At 32.6% G+C, this 24,143-nt stretch overlaps 2 protein-coding genes across 7 annotated transcripts; both read right to left on the bottom strand.

The window, feature by feature from the left end:
* Positions 1-191: 191 nt before the first annotated feature.
* On the bottom strand, positions 192-9,493 carry LOC108332130 (acyl-protein thioesterase 1). 6 transcript variants are annotated; one of them, XM_052876868.1, is made up of 12 exons: positions 9,338-9,481; positions 8,711-8,782; positions 8,054-8,127; positions 7,753-7,867; positions 4,958-4,994; positions 4,759-4,828; positions 4,446-4,550; positions 3,246-3,396; positions 3,052-3,134; positions 792-885; positions 555-672; positions 192-436 (listed from the first exon to the last, which is right to left on the bottom strand). In XM_052876868.1, exons 3-11 carry the CDS (start codon positions 8,085-8,087, stop codon positions 585-587), a joined length of 777 nt encoding a protein of 258 aa, XP_052732828.1. In that variant the 5' UTR covers positions 8,088-8,127; positions 8,711-8,782; positions 9,338-9,481; the 3' UTR covers positions 192-436; positions 555-584. The 6 variants fall into 6 exon arrangements, with proteins under 6 accessions (XP_052732828.1, XP_052732830.1, XP_017422758.1 ...); XM_052876870.1 differs by lacking the exon at positions 8,711-8,782 and having other exon boundaries at positions 192-420; positions 9,338-9,493; XM_017567269.2 differs by lacking the exon at positions 9,338-9,481 and adding an exon at positions 8,967-8,983 and having other exon boundaries at positions 192-672.
* Positions 9,494-20,232: 10,739 nt separating this feature from the next.
* On the bottom strand, positions 20,233-21,954 carry LOC108331358 (probable receptor-like protein kinase At5g20050). The gene has a single exon (XM_017566007.2). It carries the CDS (start codon positions 21,790-21,792, stop codon positions 20,413-20,415), a length of 1,380 nt encoding a protein of 459 aa, XP_017421496.1. The 5' UTR covers positions 21,793-21,954; the 3' UTR covers positions 20,233-20,412.
* Between the last annotated feature and the right edge of the window lie 2,189 nt (positions 21,955-24,143).

The following is a 24,143-nucleotide window of genomic DNA, read 5'->3' as shown; positions in this document are numbered from 1 at the left end:
ATTTATAACCTAATTTTAATCTGAATTTAAACTATGTTTGAAACATAAGGTTCAGTTTACAGAACTGGTTTCAAAATCAGTTTTGAATTTTAAAAAAATTGTAAAGTCAGCTGCCAGCGAAATCCAATTTTGTTCACAAACCAGTTTAAAAACTGATATATATGAAATTAGTTGGTCAAAAGACACTGAACTTTTAAAAAGAATGAAAGTTTCAAAATCTAATCCACATATTTTGTTTGATTTTATACAAAACCAAAACCAAGTATACCTCCAGTAATAAGTCCCACTTGGAAGCTCATTCAAGGAAGATTATGTAACAAAACGAAAACCCTACTGCCATTGTAGATCCTCTTCAGCATAATATATTAGCAGCATTCCATCCCCATACTTGCCACCAAGTTTTTGTTTCAATGACAGTACCTTGTTCCAAAGATGCCTTCAGGCCAAGTGTTATACAAAATGGGTTGAGAATATATTATGCATGTCATCAGAGCAGGAATCTAATCAAATCTGACATAACAAAATTACAATTGACCAAAGAGGAAAAGAATTACTTTTCACATTTTGCTTCCTTTGCTGGCTACCTACGCTGTTTTCCCTTCAAGGCCCAATTTTGATGTTAGCCAAGCACAAACCTCATCCATCTCTTCTGGAATTGTGTAGTGTCCAAGCCTTTTTAATATGTAGAACCCAAAGAAAAGTTTAGAAAAAACTAAAATTTAGCATGGGATAAAGAAGATTTTATAAAAAAAAGTAGGACGAAATCTATCACAGGTATTTTCGTTTATTACCCATTATAAGCTTTAAAAGTTACATCCCCAAATCCAGTTGAACTTAAGCACTCCGATGACTTCTCACCAAATTTATAGGGAACAACATCATCACCTGAGAATATAAATACAAATGTTATTCACTCCACAATTCAAAGTTGAATTACCTAGCAATAGCCTTAATGTTGGCGAAAACGAGCTTAATTTCGAACACAACCAGAGCACATTATAAAATGATTGTATGGATTTTACCCTACAAAATACATAGAAAATTTTATTCAACCTAGATTAACAGTCTTAAACATTAACCAATGGTAATTATTAACGGAACATATAAATAATAAGGGGTGTCTGCCTGGATATACATTAAATAAAGAAATGTTTTTGCAGCATTTTGCAAAAGCATGAATTTTGAAATCAAAGAAAATAGCAAATCACCTACTTAGGTGACCCACTTCTCGATCAACTTATGTTGTGATTAAAACAACTCCTCATGAAACTTATTTAGTCCAAATTCTATTCCATGAAAAATCTAAGCAAAACCCAACAGAACTTGCATAATTTTTATCACAACGCTGGTGCTATATGTACATCCAGGTGATTTGCTATTTCATATAGTTTTAACACGATATCTAGTGCCCCCTTGGCACAATGGACCCACAGTTTCTGGTGGAGGGTTTTGTTTTTTGCACCCTTCTGTGCTCCAACGACCTCTATTCACTCCAACGACCACAAGGCCAAGATCACCCAACACCAATCTACAGAACCATCCAACACGCTGGCCAAAAGCAGTGACTTAAAACCGGAGATTTTAGAAGAAATAGGGAAGTTAATGCTAAGTCAGTAGACATACCAATGGATCCAAACATAAAACTTGTACCTCACCAAATTAGTTTATTTAGACCCAAGGAGACACAAACAATTATTTGGTAAGCTAAATTATCTCACATCACTCGTCCAGACATTGTCTTTGCAGTGAGTGTAGTTAGTCATTTTTTTAACTTTCCTTCTCAAGAGGCTTGGGATGCAATAGTATGGATTCTAGCATATATTAAGAATACTCTTGGCAAAGACCTTATTTATGAAGACAAGGGGAGTACTCTGTTGTGTACTCTAATGCTAGTTGGGTATTCCCACCCAGTGATGGCCACTCCGCTTCAGGATATTGTGTTCTTGTTGTGAGTAATTTAATATCTTGGAAAAGTAATAAACAAAATGTCATCAAATACAAAAGCTGAATTCAAGGTAATGGCTTCAGACACCTGCAAGCTCACATGGCTAAAACAACTTTTCAAATAACTTAGATTTGAAGAAAATTCTGAAAAACATATTATATATGACAATCAAGCAGCATTATGTATTGCTTAAAATCATGAATTTTATGAAAAACCAAAGAATATTGAGGTAGATTGTCATTTCACATGACAAAAGTTGGAATTCGGGGATACCACCATTAAATTTGTCAACTCTAGTGAACAGTTGGTAGACATATTCTCTAAGACCAAAGATCAATCACATCTCTAGAAAGATGAGCACATAAGACTTATATGCTCTCTGGCTTGAGGAAGAGTGTTACAATTCCAAGAATAAGGATCACATCTTTATAATTATAGATATCAAGATTATATCTTTGTAATTAGAAACATCAAGATCATGTGTGTGTGTGTGTGTATTATTGTTATTATTATTACGGAATTTTAATCTAGTATCATATATTTATTATTAGAGGATATAAAACTTTCTTTATTTAATGTATTGATTTCATTCTTTTAATATAAATAAATTATTCGTGTTGTCACAGAAAAACACGATTTCAAACTTAATGCTTCACTTTTTTCTTATAGTTTAACAATTTCCATTATGTTAGACTTTTAATCGAGCCTCTAGTTGTAATTTAACACTTTTCTTTCCACTTAATGGAGATCCATATAGACTATATAAGTGCAAATCTCACCTTGTAAACAAGTTTTATGAAATTAAGATAAACTTAAAGTTCACTTTCTATAATGGCATTGCATCAATTCGAACCAGGGTTGTTGGGTCTATCACGCTACACGCTTTCAGATCACCCATAAATATTTAATCTCACTTAAAATGACTCATCCTCACTGCGAGGAGGTGTGTTGAAGATTCTATGTCGACTAAAGATATAGCCAAATTATAACATAGGTGCAAACTGCATCTTGTATTCTGCTTTTGTAGTGTTTAGTCAAAATTAAAATCTACTTTATAAGACCACTTATTTCATAAAAAAAGTATATTTTATTTTTGATAGATTTACCTTTTCCATGACACAGCAAAACAGGAAAGGATTGAGCACGCCTTCTAGCTTCATCTATCCCTTGTAACCTGTTGCTCAAGGTCCTATGCGAAGAATAGAAATATAGTAATTTCATTAAGTAATATAGAAAGCAGAAGGAAGGGGAGTTGAATCAAAGTAACATGAGAAGTTGAAATATTGTCAGAAGACCAGACTTTGAGCATGGAAGCCAGCCACTTAAACCAACAGCTGCACTTAGGTTGGCAGGATAAGCAGTCCCATTCCCATATTTCCCAGCAGTAAAGCAGGACACGGAGTACAGGGCAGTAGCAGCTCCCATGCTGAACCCTCCCACACCAAGCTTAACTGTCATAGATATATCAGACTACAAATTATTATAACTCAATAATTCGTTTCCTGTGATTGAAAAGAATTATACAACCAAGAAACGTAATAACAGTAAAAGTTATGCATAATTAATTCAAAATTCCCTTCATTTAACAGCATCTGAAATTGAGGATTTACACCATTGACGTTGGCAGCTCTAGGAACATTTTACAAATTTAACCAGATAGACCAAAATTATCGCATAATAACAAACAAATTTTACCAGCGCTCAATGATAAACCATGAATGGTTATGAATAAAAAAGGTAAGAGAATTATCAGCTTCTCTGTTTCCTTTTTGAAGGTATCCTTGACCTCAAATCTGAGGAATTTACTAAGCTCATATCAGAGACAGGCAATATTGGCTCTTTGAGCCATTCATATTTCTTCCAAATAGATAGTTAATTGGGATATGTGGCTAACAACCACGTACATGCATAATTAAATGATAAGTAGAACACGTGGTAGATCTCAAAATAAGTTATGTGGATCAAATTTGCATATTCTTTTCCTGCACATTCAAAAACTGATGTTTGCTGACATGGGATCTCAAAGTCATGCAGCTTTACAATATCAATATAGTGTTGGTATAAGGTTCACAAGTTTACCTTTAGTAAATGGTTTTCAAATTTTCAATAGAAAGCAGGCAAAAAATCAATCATTTCACCAAATAAGCTAACCAAATATGAATTTATTGTACTAAAGTATGCAAAATGTTCTTAAGCTTTTATTTACTGTAATACACTTGTGTCTATATCTTTATTCTTTTATACCTTTTGGTGTGCAAGTTTATGCAAGATATCTTTGACAAATCAAAGATCAGTCCAAGATAATTTATTTTCTTCTTAAGTAATTAAAAGACATTCATAAGAAAAAATGTGCAAGAGTTCAATTGTTAATTTCTAACTTTTATGATAATCTAGCATGAAAATAAGCTTTATGTCAGCGAACATGGCATCACCATACTCAAAAACTAAAGGAAGCTGTATGGAACATAAACTAGACAAAAATGTTGAAAGAGAAACCCACTGTCTGCAGGCTCTGTAGACAACAAATTTGCAACATGCGCAGCTGAAGCATCCAATCCTTCAAGATCATCGGGAGCATCTTCTGAAATCTCTCCAACATCAAACCCTAAGAGATATGAAAGTTATAGATAAGAAACTTATCAAGACCAATTTAAGGTTATTACAAGATCTAAAACCCAAAGTGCTCTCTGTCCTCAAATGCACTTCTACGCTCCATGTGACAACTTCAATGTCGAAGCACATAAGCCTGCTTATAATACATTAACTATAGATGTTGATTGTCCCTCTAAGGGCCTAAAATCAATAAAACTTACAAGCAGTAGATGGAAAGCCACCAAAAATAGATATTGGCCGGGTAGGAGCAGTTGGACATATCCATTTAATCTGCATCATACATTTAAACAATGCTCTTTTAAATTACTACCAAGATGATCATGCATATCCCAAGAATATAAAACAAGGCATAAGCAAAATGCGTTCCCCTATTAACAGTTAAAAGTTCTGTGTGCTTACATTTGTAATAGGAAGGGTCTCTAGAAGCTGGGACCAACTGCATAAGCAAAGCAGAAAATGAGTTTTGTTCTCCAAGTCAAAACTCGTTATTAAAATTAAAACAATGCTAAAACATCAAATTAAGTCGACACTATAATGGTTCACCCTGTTCTTTCCCTTTTTCAATAGCATGTGCCACTCTTATGAATCCCCTTTCTATGATAGGGCACAGAATTTAGAAAATGAGAAACAAAAGATAAGAGCTCCTAGTGTTGAATCACCATTTGACTCCTAAGAACCAAGATAACACTCCAAAGAAAGGTCTCAATTTTATATATCAAAAGGTTGCTTTACATGAGGAGAAGCATGGCTATTTATAGGAGAAGTCACCCTCAAATGCATATGCTATAAGTGAAATGAAAACCAAACTCCTAATCTAGACGGTTTTATCTAGTATTGGTCCTTAGATGAAGAGGGAAATTTGAATGTTAAAATTCAAATTCCAACCATAATTCCCACCTCTATGGTGTTTACCAGAATCTCCTGAGTATCAATAGTAACAGTTCTCAGTGAAATGACATACAACAAATTGAATTAAATAAAAGGGGTTACAAATTGAAAAAGAAAAAGAAAAAACCCTGAACCAGTAAAAGCAGTTAACAAATTAAACAGACAAGATTCATGAGTACTAAAAGTATGACTGTTATTGTGTTTGTCAGCTATCATAAAGCTACTTTTTTGGGTGTATATACCTAACCTAAGAGTTGAGTGTTATAGGATATAATTTTTCCCTGTAATGTACTCTTCCTTTTTCATATATATAAAATATACATCAGCTGAACATGCATCTCGCTGATTTGATATCACATCCAAACTCAAGTTGATACCACATTCAACAGGTTCTCTCTGTTCCAACCTTTGTTCCTTTGTTGATTTCAACTTCTAACTCCAACCCAAATGAAAACCAGTCTAACATTACTCCACCACCTCTCCTTACATACCAAGGCAGGACACAGCTCCACCCACCCTTCCTGAAGTCTCATTATTTAGATCCTTCTCCAACAACTTCCCATGCCATGGATCCTTCTCCATCAACTCTTTCAAATGGCTCCACTTCAAATTGGCCTATTGCTCTTAGGAAAGATATTTTGTCTACATGCAATCCATGTCCTACTTATAATTTTGGGAGTTATCATCATCGACCTCCATCATGTTCTTCTACTATCATACTTCTTTTGGGAAGTGTGTTTCTGTCTACCACCACAATTCCTAAAACTATTAATGAGGCACTTAATCATCATTGATAGCAACAAGTCATAATTGATGAAATGCATGTTCTTTCAAGCAGTGGCACGTGGGAATTTGTTTCTCTTCCCTCCGAAAAGAAGACAGTTGGTTGCATATAGGTCTATTAAAGTTGGTCCTACTAGGGAAGTTGATAGTCGTAAAGCTCAATCGGTTGCTGAAGAATATGAATTTATGGACTTGACAATTGTGATACTTTTCCTATAATGGCCAAGATCAACACAGTCAGGCTTTTCCTTACAATGACTATTATTCACCATAGGTTACTTCACCAACTTAACATTAAAAATGTTTTCTACCATGATGATCCTGAGGAGAAAATTTACATAGCTCAAGGGGAGTTTGGTCTAGTGTGTAAATCACGTCTCTCTCTCTATGGTATAAGCAATCACTCCAAGCTTGGTTTGGTAAATGCAGTCATATTATGTAAGTTTTTGGAAAGAAACAAAGTGAGGCAGATCATACAGTTTTCCATCGTGGTACTTCTCTTGGGAAGTATTAAAGTGGCTCAGTTAAAGGAATGAGTTATTCTTTCATGAAGAAAACATGCTCTTGACATTCTAGAGGTGACAGGGTCAGCAAATTACAAGCCTATTGATCCAAATCAAAAGTTGATAGTGGACCAAGGTGAAACTTTTTCATATCTGAAAAAATATAGGCTGGTGAGAAAACTCATTTCTCTCAATATTACAAGACATGATATTTCTTATGTAGTCGAAGTTGCCAGTCAATTCATGCAAAATCCTCATTTTGATCATTGGAATGTTCTAACTCACATTCTCAGATATATCAAAAAAAGCTCTTGGACAAGGATTTTGTATGAGTTCAAAGAAATACTCAAATTATAGGGTATTGTGATGAAGAATGGGTTGATTGTCCCATTGACAAAAGATCCACCACAAAATATTGTATATTCATTGGAGGTAATATTGTCTCTTGAAAGATCAAGAATGAAAAATATTGTTGCCCAATCAATGCAAAAGGTGCATACTTATTTGGTCACTTGTGAACTTGTGTGGATTAAAAAACTCCTTCAAGAGTTGAAATTTTGTGAAGTTGACTAGATGAAGCTGTATTGTGATAATTAGGCAACCTTCATACTGCTTTCAATATTGTGCTTCATGAAAGGACCAAAGACTGATTGTCACTTTATCAGGGAGAAACTGTTATCCTAGGAACTACGCACTATATTTATCAGCTCTAACGACCAACATGCAGGCATTCTCACTAAATCCTTAAGAGAACCTAGAATTCAATTTATCTGCACCAAGCTTGGTGCATATAATTTAATGTTTCAACTTGAGGATGTGTACAAAATATGATTGTTATGGAATTTAACGTATTCTTTCAATTCACAAGTATCCTTGGCAACAATAAACGGTCACAATCATAAACAATGACTGAAAAATAAAAAGAGCATAGAAACATATCTCCAAACCACAAATTAATTTCCATGTGTATGTGTGTGCGCGAATAAATTTGGAATAGAGCAATAGGAAATGTCATGTCACCTGGAGCCATTATCCCCGAGGCCATGCAACCAAACTATAGTTGCTTGGTGTTTACCTTTAGGCCTGACAACATAGGTTCTTCCAAACTCAAATGCTCTTCCAGCAGATCTGCCACCTAAAATAGATCCACAATAAAGAATGAGTAATCACCAAAAGAAAACAAGATGGGATATCAATTGTGATCCTTAAATCCACCAATGTTAAACCCATTAATCCATCTTCAGAACTGCGAGATACTGCCCGATAGAATTCAATAAATTACACCTTGAAGTAGCAGGCATACTACAAAGAAGATACTTACCAACAGAACCGAGTGATGGCGCAGCAAAGCTCATTTTAGCCTCTATAAAAAACACCTAATGATCAGTCCTAGGGCTGCAATTTGACATCGATACAAAAAATCTAAGTTAAGTGGACAAGACCAGTAATGGTAACAAGTCCAGAGTAAATGAAGATCCAGCACCACATAAACATAAAAGATATAACTATCAGAATATTTAAGAATTCAATAATTAAGTATCTTAATTTGAAGCAGAAGTTGTATTTCAAGTCTTCACAAACCTCAGAAATACACACAAAGGTACTGTTAGAAATCCCATGCCAACTAGAAATGTAGTAAAATTATAGTATATAAGTGGGTACATATTGCAAGCCAATTTTATCTGGTAGAATTAAACCTAAATCCACTTTCAAAGAGGTATACACCAATATGGCAACCTATCAAGTTGAGCCAAATATTAAACTGGTTTACATTATCCAGATTTCTCAAATGTTGAAATTACAACAGTAGAAGAACATGAGAACATCAGATTTAAAAGACAACAACGTGTTTGCAAACATCAGAGCTTATAGGAGGTTTGCTCTGTTTTAATCATTGAAAAGGAAGGAACCAGATAAGATTTCATTTCCAAAACCAGTAAAATGAAACTCTGAGTAACACAAGAAAAACAGGTATTACAATGTCTGGGAAAACTGAAGTAGAGAAGGGAATCAGAGCTTTTGATGGGTTGACTTTCTCTGTTCACTAGGACTGCAAAACATTAAACCAAACAAACAACAAAAGAACACTATTATTCAATACAAAAAACACACAAGATAAAAAACAAAATGGTTCCCAATCTGGTGCTTAAAATGTGTTCAAAGAAGTCCGAAAAGTTCAAGAGATTTTAAAATAATATTATACAAAAAGAAACCATACTAATGCAAGTATATACCAATTTGTGCTCTGACCTCAATGTTAGAACTAGGTCAAATTTAAACAAGGATCCAAAACACCCCAGTGAACCTATACAAATCCCCAAAAAAGAACAAAATAAAATTTGACAGTAAATCTCATCAAAGATTATATCAAGGAGAATCATGGCTAGAAATAAAATTAATAAATCCACATTCCACTACATACAAATCACCAGCCACAATTCCGAAGCAGAACACACAAAACAAAAAAAAAAGAAACTCAAGCTACACAATTAATTTTAAAGTAAAAAAAGAAAATGCACAAACCTCTGTTGAGAAGTGATTGTACTGCAAAAACATAAAAAAAAAAAATGCTAAGACGAACAACTCTAGTTATAGAAAAACCAACCTCTGTTGTTGATGTCGCGTAACTCCTGATACCAAAAAAATGACAGCTTTGTGTTGATTTGGTTGTCTCCTTGTTTTTAACTTTCTTATTTTTCCCTTCTTCCATATAAATGATAAATTATTATAAACAATAAAAAAATAAAAAATAAAACACACACCACTTACTGTGAACTTTTCAAATGTATTATGAATTTAATTAAATTTTGTTATGTACACGTAAGTTGACTAATCGGTGCACAGCGACCGTTGGATGTAAATCAGTGATGGATATGTGAATGCCACGTATTGTTGACTAGGATAGGCAACAACTATAGTGGAGTGTGTCAGAAGACGCTGCACGATTCAATTGGTACGAGATCGGAAATCCCGTGTGGTCCAGATCTACCCTTTTTGCTTTGACAGCAAGATATGCAAGAAAAATATTTAAAACAAAATCAAGATTATTTAATCTTATTTACGTGATTTGTCAGTACCAAAAAAATATTATTTCAATATTAAAAAGAGTACGGGTAATAATAATTAATTTCTGTAAGTTTTTAAGATACTTTTGATCGAAAATATTTTTTCTTAAAAATATTATGCTTTTTTTTTTCAATGCAAGGTATAAACCGAGTATATATTTATGTTTGTCTAGGTTTGTAATTTATTTTTAGAACTACAGATGATAGTGTTCATAAAAGTGTCAATAAATATTTCAAACTATAAAGAACAAAAAACAAATAAATGTAATTTACTACCTTATTTAATCGTAATATAAATTTATATACTGATCCACACAAAAGTATACAATATTGCTTCTTTTAAGTGCAAAATGAATTTATATTATTGACACAAAAATGAGTAATAAATTACAACAAGAGTGTTATTGATGTGAAAACATCTTATAAAAAAATATAAATAATAAAAGGAGTAGTTCAAGAAAATAGAAACATATAAATAAGATGTTTAGGAATTTTATGTAAGGAAACATGATAAGACTATTAAATTGAATAATTGTTGACTTTGCACTATAAAGATCACAAAATTCAAAACCGATAATATGAAAAAAGAAAACAATTATAATATATATGTTTTTCTTCATTCTTACTTTTGAGGTAGATTACTCGAAACAGCGTACTAATCCTAATCTTTAATTTGTTGTTAAAAAACCATATTAACTACTTAAATTTTTATTTTTACGTAATTGAGATATTATTGTTGAGGTGTACTTATAAAACTAAGAGTATACCTTCTAACACTTGTTAGAATGACATCTTCTAAACTAAATAGATGAAAAATATAAGTGAAATTATCAATATTTCAAGTTTATAAGAAAAATGAGTCAAATTATCAATATGTCAAGTTTATACGAAAAATATGAGTCAAATTATCAATATGATTTTAATAAGTTGAGACATCCTTATTATTGTTTATATGAAATATATAGAAATAAGTAATATCTTCATAATCTCCTATATAAAATAAGAAAGACATTATAAAACTAATAGAAAATGACATTATTTGTCTCAATTATAAAACATTTCTTTATAAAATTCATTTGGAATGAGTTTGTAATATATTCATTATTGTTATATATATAATTGACAATAAAGAACAATTATATTTTTTTACAATAATTTTTATGAATGTGATTATTATTTTTAATAATAATTTCTATGAATGTGATTATTTTTTTTGGAGAGATCAAACTTTTTCATTCCAAAAATAAAAGTAACATGAGTGTTGTTTTTTAGACTAGTGAATGCACATCGAATTGAAAATAATTATTTCACTTAAGAGTTTTACCTAACGAATTTAGTTAAAGTCGAATTCTCATTATATACATAACGATCACATGAGAAAAAACCAAAAATATTGTTAACACGTAAATTTGCATTAATAATTTAGATGGTATCATAAAAAAATATTAAATTAAATATAAACTAGGAAAATTAGAACTACATTTAACACTGAAAAGAATAAGTTTCAGATTAAATAAAATTGACAAAAAAAATAATTATATATATATATATATATATACTTAATAGCAAAAACTAGTACAAAATGTGCTTTTAAACTCGTACATTAGACTTCTGTTTACACCAAACTGTTGCCTATCCAGACGCGGTGGCAGTTTCGTAATTAAGGAGACCTTATAGGCCTCGGTTCAAAGAAGACCGGTGTAGAACAGCTCTACCACTTCGGTTTCAAAGGCAACCAGTGCCTAAACATATATTTACTTTCCAGGCTTTTTGTTCAGAAAACGTGATACTACTTCGGTTGCACGCAGAACCGAAGCATAAAGACCTGACACACGCCTGCAACACGTCAAATCAGTCAAGTCAATATTAATAGGCACCGGTTAGGTTGAAAAATCGAAACAGAAACATAGTAATATTACCTCTGTTATATTTTGAACCGAGGCCGTATAGGCCCAGATCTCTGCGATGTTACCAAGTGGGCCTAGTGACCTAATTAAAGGGTGAAGCTTCTTTCCCTTACGCGCACCGCACCAGATCCTCGTCTTTCCCTTGAAGGCGCACCAGATCCCTTTCGGAGCAAGCCCACAGATCCTCTCTTTCTCTTGAACGCGCACCAGCAGCCACGCTGTTTCACTGAAGCTTCTTCCCTTTCTCTTCTTCCCTTGAACGCGGACGAGCAGCGAGAGTGTTGTGATGGAGGTGAGTGGCCAGCGAAGACATGGAGAGACGTGGCGAGGCGCGGCGAGGTCGCGTCTGATAGCGGCGAGGTGCGGCGAGGTCGCGTCTGATAGCGGCGAGGCGCGGCGAGGTCGCGTTTGATAGCGGCGAGGCGCGGCGAAGTCGCGTCTGATAGCGGCGAGGCGCGGCGAGGTCGCGTCTGATAGCGGCGAGGTCACGTCTGATAGCGGCGAGGCGGTGGCGCGTTGCGAGGAAGGTGGTGGCGCGTTGCGAGGAAGGCAGCAGCGGAGTGAATCGTTTTTCAATTTGGCATTTTAGGGTTTCTGAAATTGAGAATTGGAGAATTAGGTTTTTCATTTTCAGATTTGGGGGTTTTGTTCTTGTTTTTGCAACTTAGGGTTTCAGTTATTCATCTAATTCTGGGGTTTAGTTGTGTTATCTGAGTTTGTTGAGTTTGTGAAACAGCATGATTATCTCCTCGGATTATTCATTTTGTTATCTGAGTTCTTGTTCATTTTTAACGTTTTTCAGTTTTGGATTTGAAATGTTTTTCAGTTTGGGGTTTGAAATCAGAATCTGAAATTATATCAGAACTGAAGCACGCAAGAAAAAAAAAGATCCTACTACCTCGGTTTAGGTTCTAACCGAGGCCGTAGAGACAAACAAAATAACTCGGTCTGGAACCGAGGCCGTAGAGACAGACAAAATAACTCGGTCTGGAACCGAGGCAAAAAGACTACCACTTTTTACCTCGCCTGAATATGCCTCGGTTCAAAAATCGGTGCCTATGAGTAAAATTAACCGGTGTCGTATCCTCTTCCTGCACTAGTGAAATTATCCATGAAATCTAACTATTATTTATATTAATCAAAATGTTGAAAATGATGTCTATTTAAACGTGACTAGCAATACACCATTTATTTTTCTTTTACTTGAAGTCTAAAAGTGAAATTACATATTACTTGATGGGGGTCCACACTCATAATGTGTCTATGACAATGGTAAATAGGTTTTTGCAAGCAGAGTTATAATCCAAGAGTCCATTAAAAAGGTAGAACTCCACTAATAACTCACATATTCCTTGTTAACTACTAATGTTGTGATATATGATAATTTAATTATCTTTTGTTAATAATTTATATTTTATAATTTGTGTTACTCACATATTTTGTATGGAAGAGATGTTAGAATTATAGGATAGAGTTAAAAAAAAAAGGATAATTTGAACTTTTATCCATTTTTAAAAATGAGAAACAACAACTTTTTCAAATTTCTTGAACTATGATACGAGTGAAAAATATATTTATAAACAAGAATAAGTCTAAAATAATTTTAAACAAATGTATGACTTGAATAATTTTAATCAATTAAAAATGTTAAAATATGTGATTAAAGTCAAATGTTTAATTTTATATTTTAATTAATTTTAATAGATTAATTCAACACTTCAATGGATTAAAAAAATATTAGATTTTCTAACAAAACTAAAAACATTTTAACATATTAAATCATATTTTAATTTATTAAAAGAAACTTTGAATCATAAATAGTTCTGTAAATCCTTAAAATCTTATGATAAAATAAAAGCCATGAATGTAAGCAATTCTTTAATTTTCAATTGAATGAAAAACACACACATGATCTTGAATTTTCATGATACTTACTATTCTCTTATACACAGTAGAAAAGCACTTACCTGGATCCATTATACAATTTCTTCCTATCAATGTTATCCCTTCCCTTACTTCTCTTTAATGTTTTCTTGATGATATAGAAATTCTGAAGAATGTCTTTCTCTGTCAAAGTCACAGTTTCCTTTCTTTTCCTAAGAACGTTACTTCTCTCTTTTTCTTTTCAGAAACTTAACGTCAACTACAGTAAAACATTTTTCCCTCTTTTATGATATTTAATCAACTTTAATAAAATATCAAAATGCCCTTTATTGAAGTGAGAAGAGAGGGATTAATTTTAATAACTCTAAAATAATCCCTATAACTTTAATACCTCATATTCTAATAATCATCACATTAGAATTTTTACATCAAAGTTATACTTTAAATTACATGAACCAATCTTAAATATTAATATAATTTAACATTCTCCCACTTGGTTCATGTGATGACTTGAAGATCTAAAACTAAACTTTAAGTGTGCACCATTCATTAGAATTATCAAGTCATCATCCTTATATGAATTGAAATGATCGTATCATGGCGGGCAAAAGTCATGAACGACAAGATTCCTTCCATGTATCACATAATTAAACCAACTCAACATAACTTTAATCAATCTTTTAACTTTGATGTCTCTAAAAGAGATATAACACGTTACCACAATCAATAATACATGTATATAACTTAATGTGGATAACAATAGAATAAAGAGAAACATAACTTTAATTGAATTCACAAGTGTCATGACAGTACAAACATATAACTATACATATCCATATAGATAGATAACATCATCATGTTAATATTGACTTATCCATAATGCCCATACTTTCAACATGGCCAATAAAAGTTTTGGGCGGTAGTCCTTTAGTTAATGGATCTGCTATCATCAAATTCGTACCAATATGCTCAATTAACACTCTACGTTTCTTCACTTCTTCTTTGACCGACAAGTATTTCAAATCCATGTGTTTAGCAACCTTTGAGTACTTGTCATTTTTAGAGAAGAAGACGGGTGCAGAATTATCACAATAAATCCTTATCGGCCTAACAATACTGTCAATAATGTCAAGCCTCGATACAAAGTTCCGCAACCACAAAGCATGAACCGTGGCTTCAAAGCATGCCACGAATTCAGCCTCCATGGTGGAAGTAGCAATGACTGATTGTTTTGCACTTTTCCAAGAAATTGCTCCTCCAGCTAATAGATAAACATACCCAAAATGGATTTTCTTGAATCCAAACATCCAGCATAGTTTGAATCCGAGTAGCCAACCATCTCAAGATGATCTAACCTTCTGTAGGTGAGCATGTATTCTTTGGTACCTTGTAAGTACCTAAGAACTTTCTTTGCAGCTTTCCAATGATCCATTCCGGGATTACTTTGATATCGGCCTAACATTCCAACAACAAAACTGATATCTGGCCGAGTACAAGTTTGAGCATACATCAAACTCCCAACCACTGACGCATAAGGAATAGACTCCATGGCCTTTCGTTCTAAATCATTCTTGGGACATTGCATTTGACTAAACGTATCCCCTTTTTGAATTGGAACTACTCCAGGAGAGCATTTTTCCATTCTGAATCTCTCTAACACTTTGTTAATATAGCCTTTTTGAGACAAACTTAACAATCCTTGTGATCTATCACGAAATATTTCTATTCCTATCACATAAGATGCCTCATTCATATCTTACATTTCAAAATTGCCAGAGAGAAACTTCTTTACATCATGTAACATACCAACATCATTAGCAACAAGAAGAATGTCGTCAACATATAGAACCAATATAACAAACTTACTCCCATTGATCTTTATATATATATACACCGGTCAACAGTGTTCTCTACAAAACCATATGAAGTTATGGTATCATTAAATTTTAGATACCATTGTCGGGAAGTTTGTTTCAGTCCATATATTGATTTCTTCAATTTACACACCAAATTTTCTTTTCCTGTTATTGTGAAACCTTCTGGTTGATCCATATAAACTTCCTCTTCTAAGTCACCATTCAGAAAAGCAGGTCTTTACATCCATTTGGTGAAGCTCTAAATCATAATGAGCCACCAAAGCCAAAACAATTCTCAAAGAGTCCTTCTTAGAAACAGGGGAGAAGGTCTCTTTGTAGTCAATGCCTTCCTTTTGAGTGAAACCTTTGGCGACTAATCTAGCTTTATACCTTTCAATATTGCCTTTTGAGTCATGTTTAGTCTTAAAGACCCATTTACAACCGACTCTTTTTGAACCCTTAGGCAATTCAACTAGATCCCATACTTTATTGTCATCCATTGATTTTAATTCTTCTTTCATAGCATTCAACCAATTCTCTGAATTATTACTTTCCATGGCTTGTCTGAAAGAGACTGAATCCTCATCAATGCTTAAGTCACATTCATGTTCAACAGAGTAAACCACATAATCATTCGAAATAGCAGGTCTTTTCTCCCTTACAGACCTTCTTAATTATGCTTCTTGTGGTTCCTCTATCAATTGTTCATTTATGACTTGCTCATTTGTGACTTGCTCATTGTCAATTGGCTCAACATTTATATGTTCATTTTGTGGGATTGGAACATTAACTTGTTGTCTCTGCTTGTTGTGTGACTGTGATACAACAAGAGGGATAACAACTTCAGAAGAGACATTAGATGTAGAAACACTATCAGTATGCTCTTGAATATCCACTATTCGTGATTCCTCACTCCCAATAAATTGACCATTTTCAATGAACCGAGCATTTCTAAACTCAACTATTCTTGTACTATGGTTAGGGAAATAAAATCTATATCCCTTTGATTTTTCAGGATAACCGATGAAGTAACCACTAATGGTTCTTGCATCAAGCTTCTTTTCATGTGGATTGTATAACCTTACTTCTGTCGGACAACCCCAAACATGAAGATGTCTCAAACTGGGTTTCCTTCCAGTCCATAGTTCATAAGGAGTTTTAGAAACTGCTTTGCTAGGAACCCTGTTAACCAGATATACATCAGTCTTTAATGAATACATCCACAAAGATAAAGGAATGTTACTATGACTTAACATACTCCTAACCATGTCCATAAGAGTACGATTTCGCCTTTCTGCTACACCATTTTGTTGTGGTGTACCGGGCATTGTATACTGTACACAAATATCAGTGTGTATTAACTCAAGAAGTTGACTACTTCTTGTGGCGGGATAGTTTGATATGTGTTTTGTTTGTTTACCCTTAATACAATCAATACATACATCCCAGTCATCAAAATCCAATTCAGGTAAAATTTCATTTTTCACTAACCTCAACATCCTTTCTTTGGATATGTGACCCAATCTTTTATGCCATAAGAAAGCAGAACATTCTTTTTCTGCACCATAATTTCTATCAACAACATGTTCAACATTAAACAGGGATTCAAAAAAATTAACATCAAGATTTAAACGATATAAACCATCCAATAATGTACCAGAACCATAATAGTATGAAAGTTTATACAAATGAAAAATATCATTTTCAATCTTAAAGTTAAAACCTAAATAATCCAACTTTGCAACATAAATTAAATTCCTAGCACAATCAGGAACATAGAGACACTTTTCAAGATTCAAACAATAACCAGTGTCTAGAATCAATCTGTAAGTCCCAATTCCTTCTATTCGTGCCTTCATTTTGTTCCCCATATATAAATATTTTTCAGTTCCTTTTATGGGCTGGATTGAAAGGAATCCCTGCATAATATTAGAAACATGAGTGGTAGCTCTAGAATCCAACCACCAGGTATTATTAGGCACTTCAATTATATTTGCTTCAAAACTTACAGAAACATAAAAAGTACCTTTCTTTTCGAACCAAGATTTTCTTTTCGGACAATCTTTCTTGAAGTGACCTACTTTCTTGCAAAAGAAACATTTCTGGTCCTTCTGGATATTGCCCTTATTAACTTTCATTTGAGCTTTGTCCTTCTTGTTCTTCTTTCCTGATTTGGCTTTACTGAAGCTAACACCTTCATGATTTGTGAGATGGATAGAATGATCTTTCATTTTCTTCAATCTCCCTTCCTCTTGTACCAACATGGCTTTGATTCCTTGAAAGTTCCATTTATCCTTAAGAGTGTTATAGTTCACTTGGAACTGGCCAAATTCAGGAGGAAGAGAGTTCATGATAAACTGTACCAGAAAAGACTCATTCACCTTCATTCCCATTGACTTTAATCTTGCTGCTATATTAGCCATTCCAGTTACATGGTCATGTATGGGATGTGACCAGTCAAACTTTTTGGTAGTCAGCTCACTCATAAGAGTTCCTACAATAGACTTGTCAGTTATGTCTGATTGTGAGTACTCCTTGATCATTTTCATGAATTCCTTTGCATTTTCTGTTTTAGGCATAGAAGGTTTTACATTCTCTACCATAGACATGCGCATCAAGTTTAGTGACAGCCTGTTAGACCTATGTCAAGCCTCATAAAGAGACTTCTCATCACTTGTACTAGTCTCTGTAATGGCTGTAGGCATTTCATCCATCATAATTGCCATGTCCAAGTCTAACACACCCAGTTGGAACTGGATTTATTCTGACCAATCAGCATAATTGAGCCCATTAAACTTTACCACATTGTTGCTCAAACCTGATAAATTCATGTAAGTTGGAAATAATACACAAGCTCATACATTAATGCTTTGATAAAATTAATGGATTCAAACAAATTACTACACTAGTCATACATTCAAGTTCACCTTTGGGTGACACTTAAACTGATAGGTAATTATTTAAGTCATTCATTTAAGTTCACCTTTGGGTGATTCTTAAACTGACAAATTTCATATATACTTTAATAAACAATCAATCATACTTAAGTCTATATGTATGCTATCTTTGGATATACAAACATATTTACTAAGTACATGAAATGTCTCACTTTAATGTCATCAATTCTGAACAATGGTTCACCTTTGGGTAATCCATAACATCCTTATATCAATGACTAATAACTATATATATTCATAATTTAACATCCTTTATATTATGAATAATTTTCACAATAACATGAGCAATTTAAAAGAACAGCAGAATTGCTAAAACTTTTAATTTTGATTAGAATTATAACTCATCCGAAATTCAACTTAAATTTCCTTCATCCAAGGTTAATAAACAATTACATATAATTCATAAAACAAAAAATTATATCATACATGCCAATAGATGCACTCTTAAAGTTAAAAAATAATTTTCCAGGGTGAATGAAATTCACGTGAATTGAAACAATCATGCAACAGTAAATGCAATAATCAAAAGTTAAAAAACTTGCGGCAATGAAATTCACGTTACAGTGAATTGAATAAAACCCTACGAATTAATTTTCTTTCATGCCAATAAAATAATTAAACATCTAAAAAATTAAAATCCCTAAATTTTTACAATTCAAAAATTAGGATTTCAAAAAATTGAGAAAATTACCATTCATGGAGAATCATAAAATTCAGAACTTGGCTCTGATACCATTTGTAAGCATTCTTTAACACATGATCTTGAATTTTCATGATACTCACTATTCTCTCATACACAGTAGAAAAGAACTTATCTGGATCCATTATACAATTTCTTCCTGTCAATGTTCTCCCTTCTCTTACTTCTCTTTAATGCTTTCTTGATGGTATAGAAATTCTGAAGAATGTCTTTCTCTGTCAAAGTCACAGTTTCCTTTCTTTTCCTGAGAGCTTACTTCTCTCCTTTTCTTTTCAGAAACTTAACTGCAGTAAAACTTTTTTCCCTCTTTTATGATATTTAATCAACTTTAATAAAGTATCAAAATGTCCTTTATTGAAGTGAGAAGAGAGAGATTAATTTTAATAACTCTAAAATAATCCCTATAACTTTAATACCTTATATTCTAATAATCATGACATTAGAATCTTTACATCAAAGTTATACTTTAAATTACATGAATCAATCTTAAATATTAATATAATTTAACAATGAAAACTTACAATAAAAAAATATGAAAAAGAAAACATAAGAACATTAGATCAATGTCTCTCTTCAACTAATCTTAACTTGGAATCTTCATCTTTCCCATCTTTATTACAATTTGTTTCATTTATTCCAAATGTTTAATTCTGCTCATTGGACATTTCAAACATGGTTAGAATAATTACACATTAATTGCATGAAGTTCATAGTAAAGAGAAACTTATTTATATTGCTTATTTCATCGGATATTGATAACTCTTTTTTCAAAAGCTTTGACCCAAGAAAGCATTTTAACTTCAGACAATTTTTTAGTCAAATCTAATCCGTATTAGGTAAGTTTTGATCAAATCCATGGGAAAGTCTAAGAGTTGACTTACACATTAAAGTTGCAATACTGTCTGTTTCATAGATCAAAATTTCAATGAAAAACAGGGTGAATTTAGTCACTGACTTGAATAAATGAAACCAGCAAATATTTCAGAAAATTTTATTCCTATTTTCTGTACATGTTTGAAGATCCACCAAATAGAAAGAAATGATCAAGTGATATAATTTACTAACAAGTTTAGGAACTATATTTCAAATTCACATGGAGAATCAAACAAGTTATAAACAGCAATGCTATTCTTCCTTAAAACTCTCATAAAAACTATTTACAGTAACAGAGAAATATAAACTATAAGATACATGATTGATAAAGACAAAAAACCAACACTGCAATTAAATGTCATGAAAAAATTTAGTAGAAACATTACTGAAATCATAAAAACATCATCCTTTTTTTTCCAAATTGAGTAGCTAAGGTATCTATCTTCCAGACAAAACAGTGGTAGCATGGGAGTAGGTAGATGAACACTCCACATCGCTTTCTGTTCTTCGATTTGATATAAGGTCCAACCTTTGCAAGCTACTGCTATCTGTTGCACTGTCATCCACACACAGAAAATCAACAAGAACCATTCTGGTATCAGGTGGAAGTTCTACCCTCACACGCCCTTCAAGCATATCAACAACTTGGGCCATGCTAGGCCTTGATCTTGGCTTCTCTTGCACACACCACAAAGCAACATAAACCAGTGTCTTTACCTGCCTCTCATCAACACTCCCACCTTCCAACAACCTAGGATCAACAATTTCCATGACTTTACCTTCCCTCACTTTCTCATTCACAATCTTAGGAAAGTACTGGCATTTTCTTTTGGACTTGGCCTTTACATCATCCACGAAGCAAACGTTTTTTCTGCCTCCGACAATCTCCAGAAGAACCATCCCATAACTATATATGTCTGTCTTATCCGAAATACCTTGCTCTAAGAGCCACTCAGGTGCCAAGTACCCTCTTGTTCCTCTAATGGCAGACACAACCTTTTGGCTTTCATCCTTTCCAACAAGCTTTGCCAAACCAAAATCTGAAACAAGTGCTCTATAATTCTCGTCCAACAGTATATTTTCTGGCTTTACGTCAAGGTGCAAGATCTTTGACCTGCAATCATGGTGAAGATAAGCAAGTCCCTTGGCAACATCAATGGCAACTTTGTACCTTAAATTCCACGGCAAGCACCCACCAAGGCGCCTCTGAGATAACCTTTTGGGAAAAATCCAACAATCCAAAGACCCATTTGAGACATATTCATAAACAAGGTACCTAGGTGCTGTCGGAGCATTACAGTAGCCCAACAGCCTCACCAGGTTCACATGGTGCACACTAGCTATGGCTGCAACCTCTGATCTGAACTCCTTCTCCCCTCTTTCCTCTCCATCGATTCGTTTCACGGCAACCGAAGTGCCATCATTGAGAATACCTTTGAAAACTGAAGCAGAAGCACCTCTTCCAATCAGTGCCTGAAACCCATCTGTGGCTTCCTCAAGCTCCTTGTATCTGAACTTAATGGGAACGCCGGCAACTTTCTTCAAGAAACTGTACTCCATGCGAAGTTCTCGGCCTTCAGATTTCAACTGTGACTCCAATAGCCTCCTCCTGCGGTTGAACCTTTTGCTGAGGAGAACATAAGCAAAGACTGCAAGAATAACAACAACACCGGCGCCAAATATAAGGAAGAAGCCCTTTGAGAGCTTCAACGTGACACGAGCAACAATTATGAGAATAACCAGTGCAATCACTGATATAGCAGAGATTATATTCTGTCTCCTTTCATCCATCAAAACTTCACTAAGGAAGCATAACATAACAGCCTCAATGTTTTTCCACCTTTGGAAATCTGAGAACCCAGTTGTTGATTCGATCAGCAGTTTTGCTTGTGAGTGCAGTAAAAAGATATGATTTTTTTTCTTCTTTGAAATGGTTGCGAAAGAGAAGGCAAAGGGTGACCATTTCCATCTTCAAAATAGCCAAAAATTAAAATATTGGGTAGTTTATAAAGTATTCAAATAGATTAGAATCAATCAAGATATTGAAGTTCATTGCTGTCTCACTTGCTTTATAAGGGCAAATAATCTCCAATAATTTACGTCAAAAAAGAATTTTTTTTGTTTGGTAGTTCGACATTATAATAATCTCCAATAATTTACATAGCTCAACGTTGTTAATTCTTTTCATGAATTGAAAATTCTAAATTTATGTAATGTATTTGGTTTGATTTATGAATATGCAATACTCAGAAAAACCGACAAGATTTGGAGTTAATTCCGCTTACGGTTTAATTCCAAACTGCTCTTGATTTGAAAGAAGTTCGGCCCGTTTAGCACACTTAAGAAATATTTATACATACTTTAAATTTATGCCACCCCTGTGTTTTGTTCTATTTGAAATTTTTTATCGTCAATTTTTTTATGTTAATTAGAAAAAAATGTATTTTAGTTCCCCTTAATTAAATAATATAAAATATACTTTTTAAATGTCAATTAGTCACATTATCTATCAATGATATATATATATATATATATATATATATATATATATATATATATATATATATATATATATATATATATATATATATATAATTAAAATATCACTATAAAAAGTTTTGTAATTATTGATGGACCTGGTAAAAATAAATCAAATGATAAAACCAAATTTGAGATAAATTTTATCCACAAATTTTAAAATTTCAATTACTAATGGAAATATAATTTAATAATGAATTTGTTGATTTGGTAAATTTCGGTTAGTAAATTATAATTGTTATTATCAATAAATTTGCCTATTGTTAGTCGATAAAAGAATGACACTTTTAATTATGAATTTTGATCAATTTCTATAAAATTTATTAGTAAAATATGTTAGTAATTTATAATTTTTATTATTCATAAATTTTTTTTGTTAATGAATTCTAAGTAAAAAAAGCCGATAAAATTATTGTTAAGTTTGATCACATTTTTATTATAAATTTTACTTCTGATTAAATTTTATTGATAATTATAGATGAATATTTATCGACGAATTTTAGACAATAAATAATTATCAACTAATTTTGTCATCAGTAACTATTGATAAATTTTCTTATTCATTATTAAAGTTTATCAACTATCTTTTTACGGTTGATGATTCGTCGATAAACTTAAATTACAAACAAATTTTTTGTTATTATCAACGAACAAAATGTGTCATTACTTAGCGAATTTTTCGTAGTGTATAAACAATCATATTGTAAAATACAATAGCGAATTTAAATTTAATATCATCACATTATAGTTATTTTTTTATTTATACAAGAAAAAAAATTATATCAATCATAATTAAGATGTCTATTTTAGGAATCATTTCTTATTTACAAAAATAATACACTGTATATTTTTTTTCTATTAGATGATCTATTGATCACATACTTACAAATTTAAGAAGCAAAATACACATGCAACACATGTAATCTCAGTTTTACTTATTTGTTGGTTCTTCATAAGACTAGAAACAATCTTAGATTAATTCAACCTTAACAAAGTTGTTAGATATATCAAAATATGGTATTATTTGTAATCACCAAAACTTTGAGTTACTTACTAAAAATTGTATAAAATTATGTTTAATTTTTTTTTGTCTTAACAATCTCATCTCCTTTTTAATTATGACAAATAATATTAATTTTATAGCAAGAAAAACTATACATTTCACATTTCTATCTTATCATTTGCATTACTTAGTTTTATTAAAAAGGAATCAAAGTTGATTGAATCAAAGTATTCTTCAAATTGAGAGATAAATGTGGTCCATTTTAATAAAATTTTGAAATTCATTGTTTTCAAATTAGCAAGTATTTATTTTAGTGGTCTATCACATATATACACTAGTGTAAAAACAGTATATAATGTCACACGTTCAACATCCAACCACTGAATAACCAACATTAAAAATGATCGGTGACATTTTCGTAAATAAATGCAATTATTAGACGTCGTTTAGAATTGTAATTCGACATCAATTTGTTATATTGGGTAAATTTTGCGAAAATGTTTGGTGCGAAGGTGAAAATGTATTTACATATGACATTGAATTCCCTAGAATTAGACGTCAAAATGATATAAAACATTGAATGTCTCAACCTTAGCCGTTAAAAGGTTAGTAAATTGAATAAAAATTT

The sequence above is a fragment of the Vigna angularis genome, chromosome 4 (genome assembly GCF_016808095.1).
Source record: "Vigna angularis cultivar LongXiaoDou No.4 chromosome 4, ASM1680809v1, whole genome shotgun sequence".
Lineage (NCBI taxonomy): Eukaryota > Viridiplantae > Streptophyta > Magnoliopsida > Fabales > Fabaceae > Vigna > Vigna angularis.
Note: the sequence above shows the minus strand (reverse complement) of the source record. Positions and strands in the feature narration are given on the sequence as shown.

Bases quoted from the DNA above. Each gene is read 5' to 3' on its own strand.
- LOC108331358 (XM_017566007.2), bottom strand. From the start codon at position 21,792: ATGTTATGCTTCCTTAGTGAAGTTTTGATGGATGAAAGGAGACAGAAT.
- LOC108332130 (XM_052876869.1), bottom strand. From the start codon at position 8,087: ATGAGCTTTGCTGCGCCATCACTCGGTTCTGTTG. The intron at 7,868-8,053 runs GTAAGTATCTTC...GATCTATTTTAG, and splicing joins GCCATCACTCGGTTCTGTTG to GTGGCAGATCTGCTGGAAGA. The intron at 4,829-4,957 runs GTAAGCACACAG...TGTATGATGCAG, and splicing joins AGACCCTTCCTATTACAAAT to ATTAAATGGATATGTCCAAC.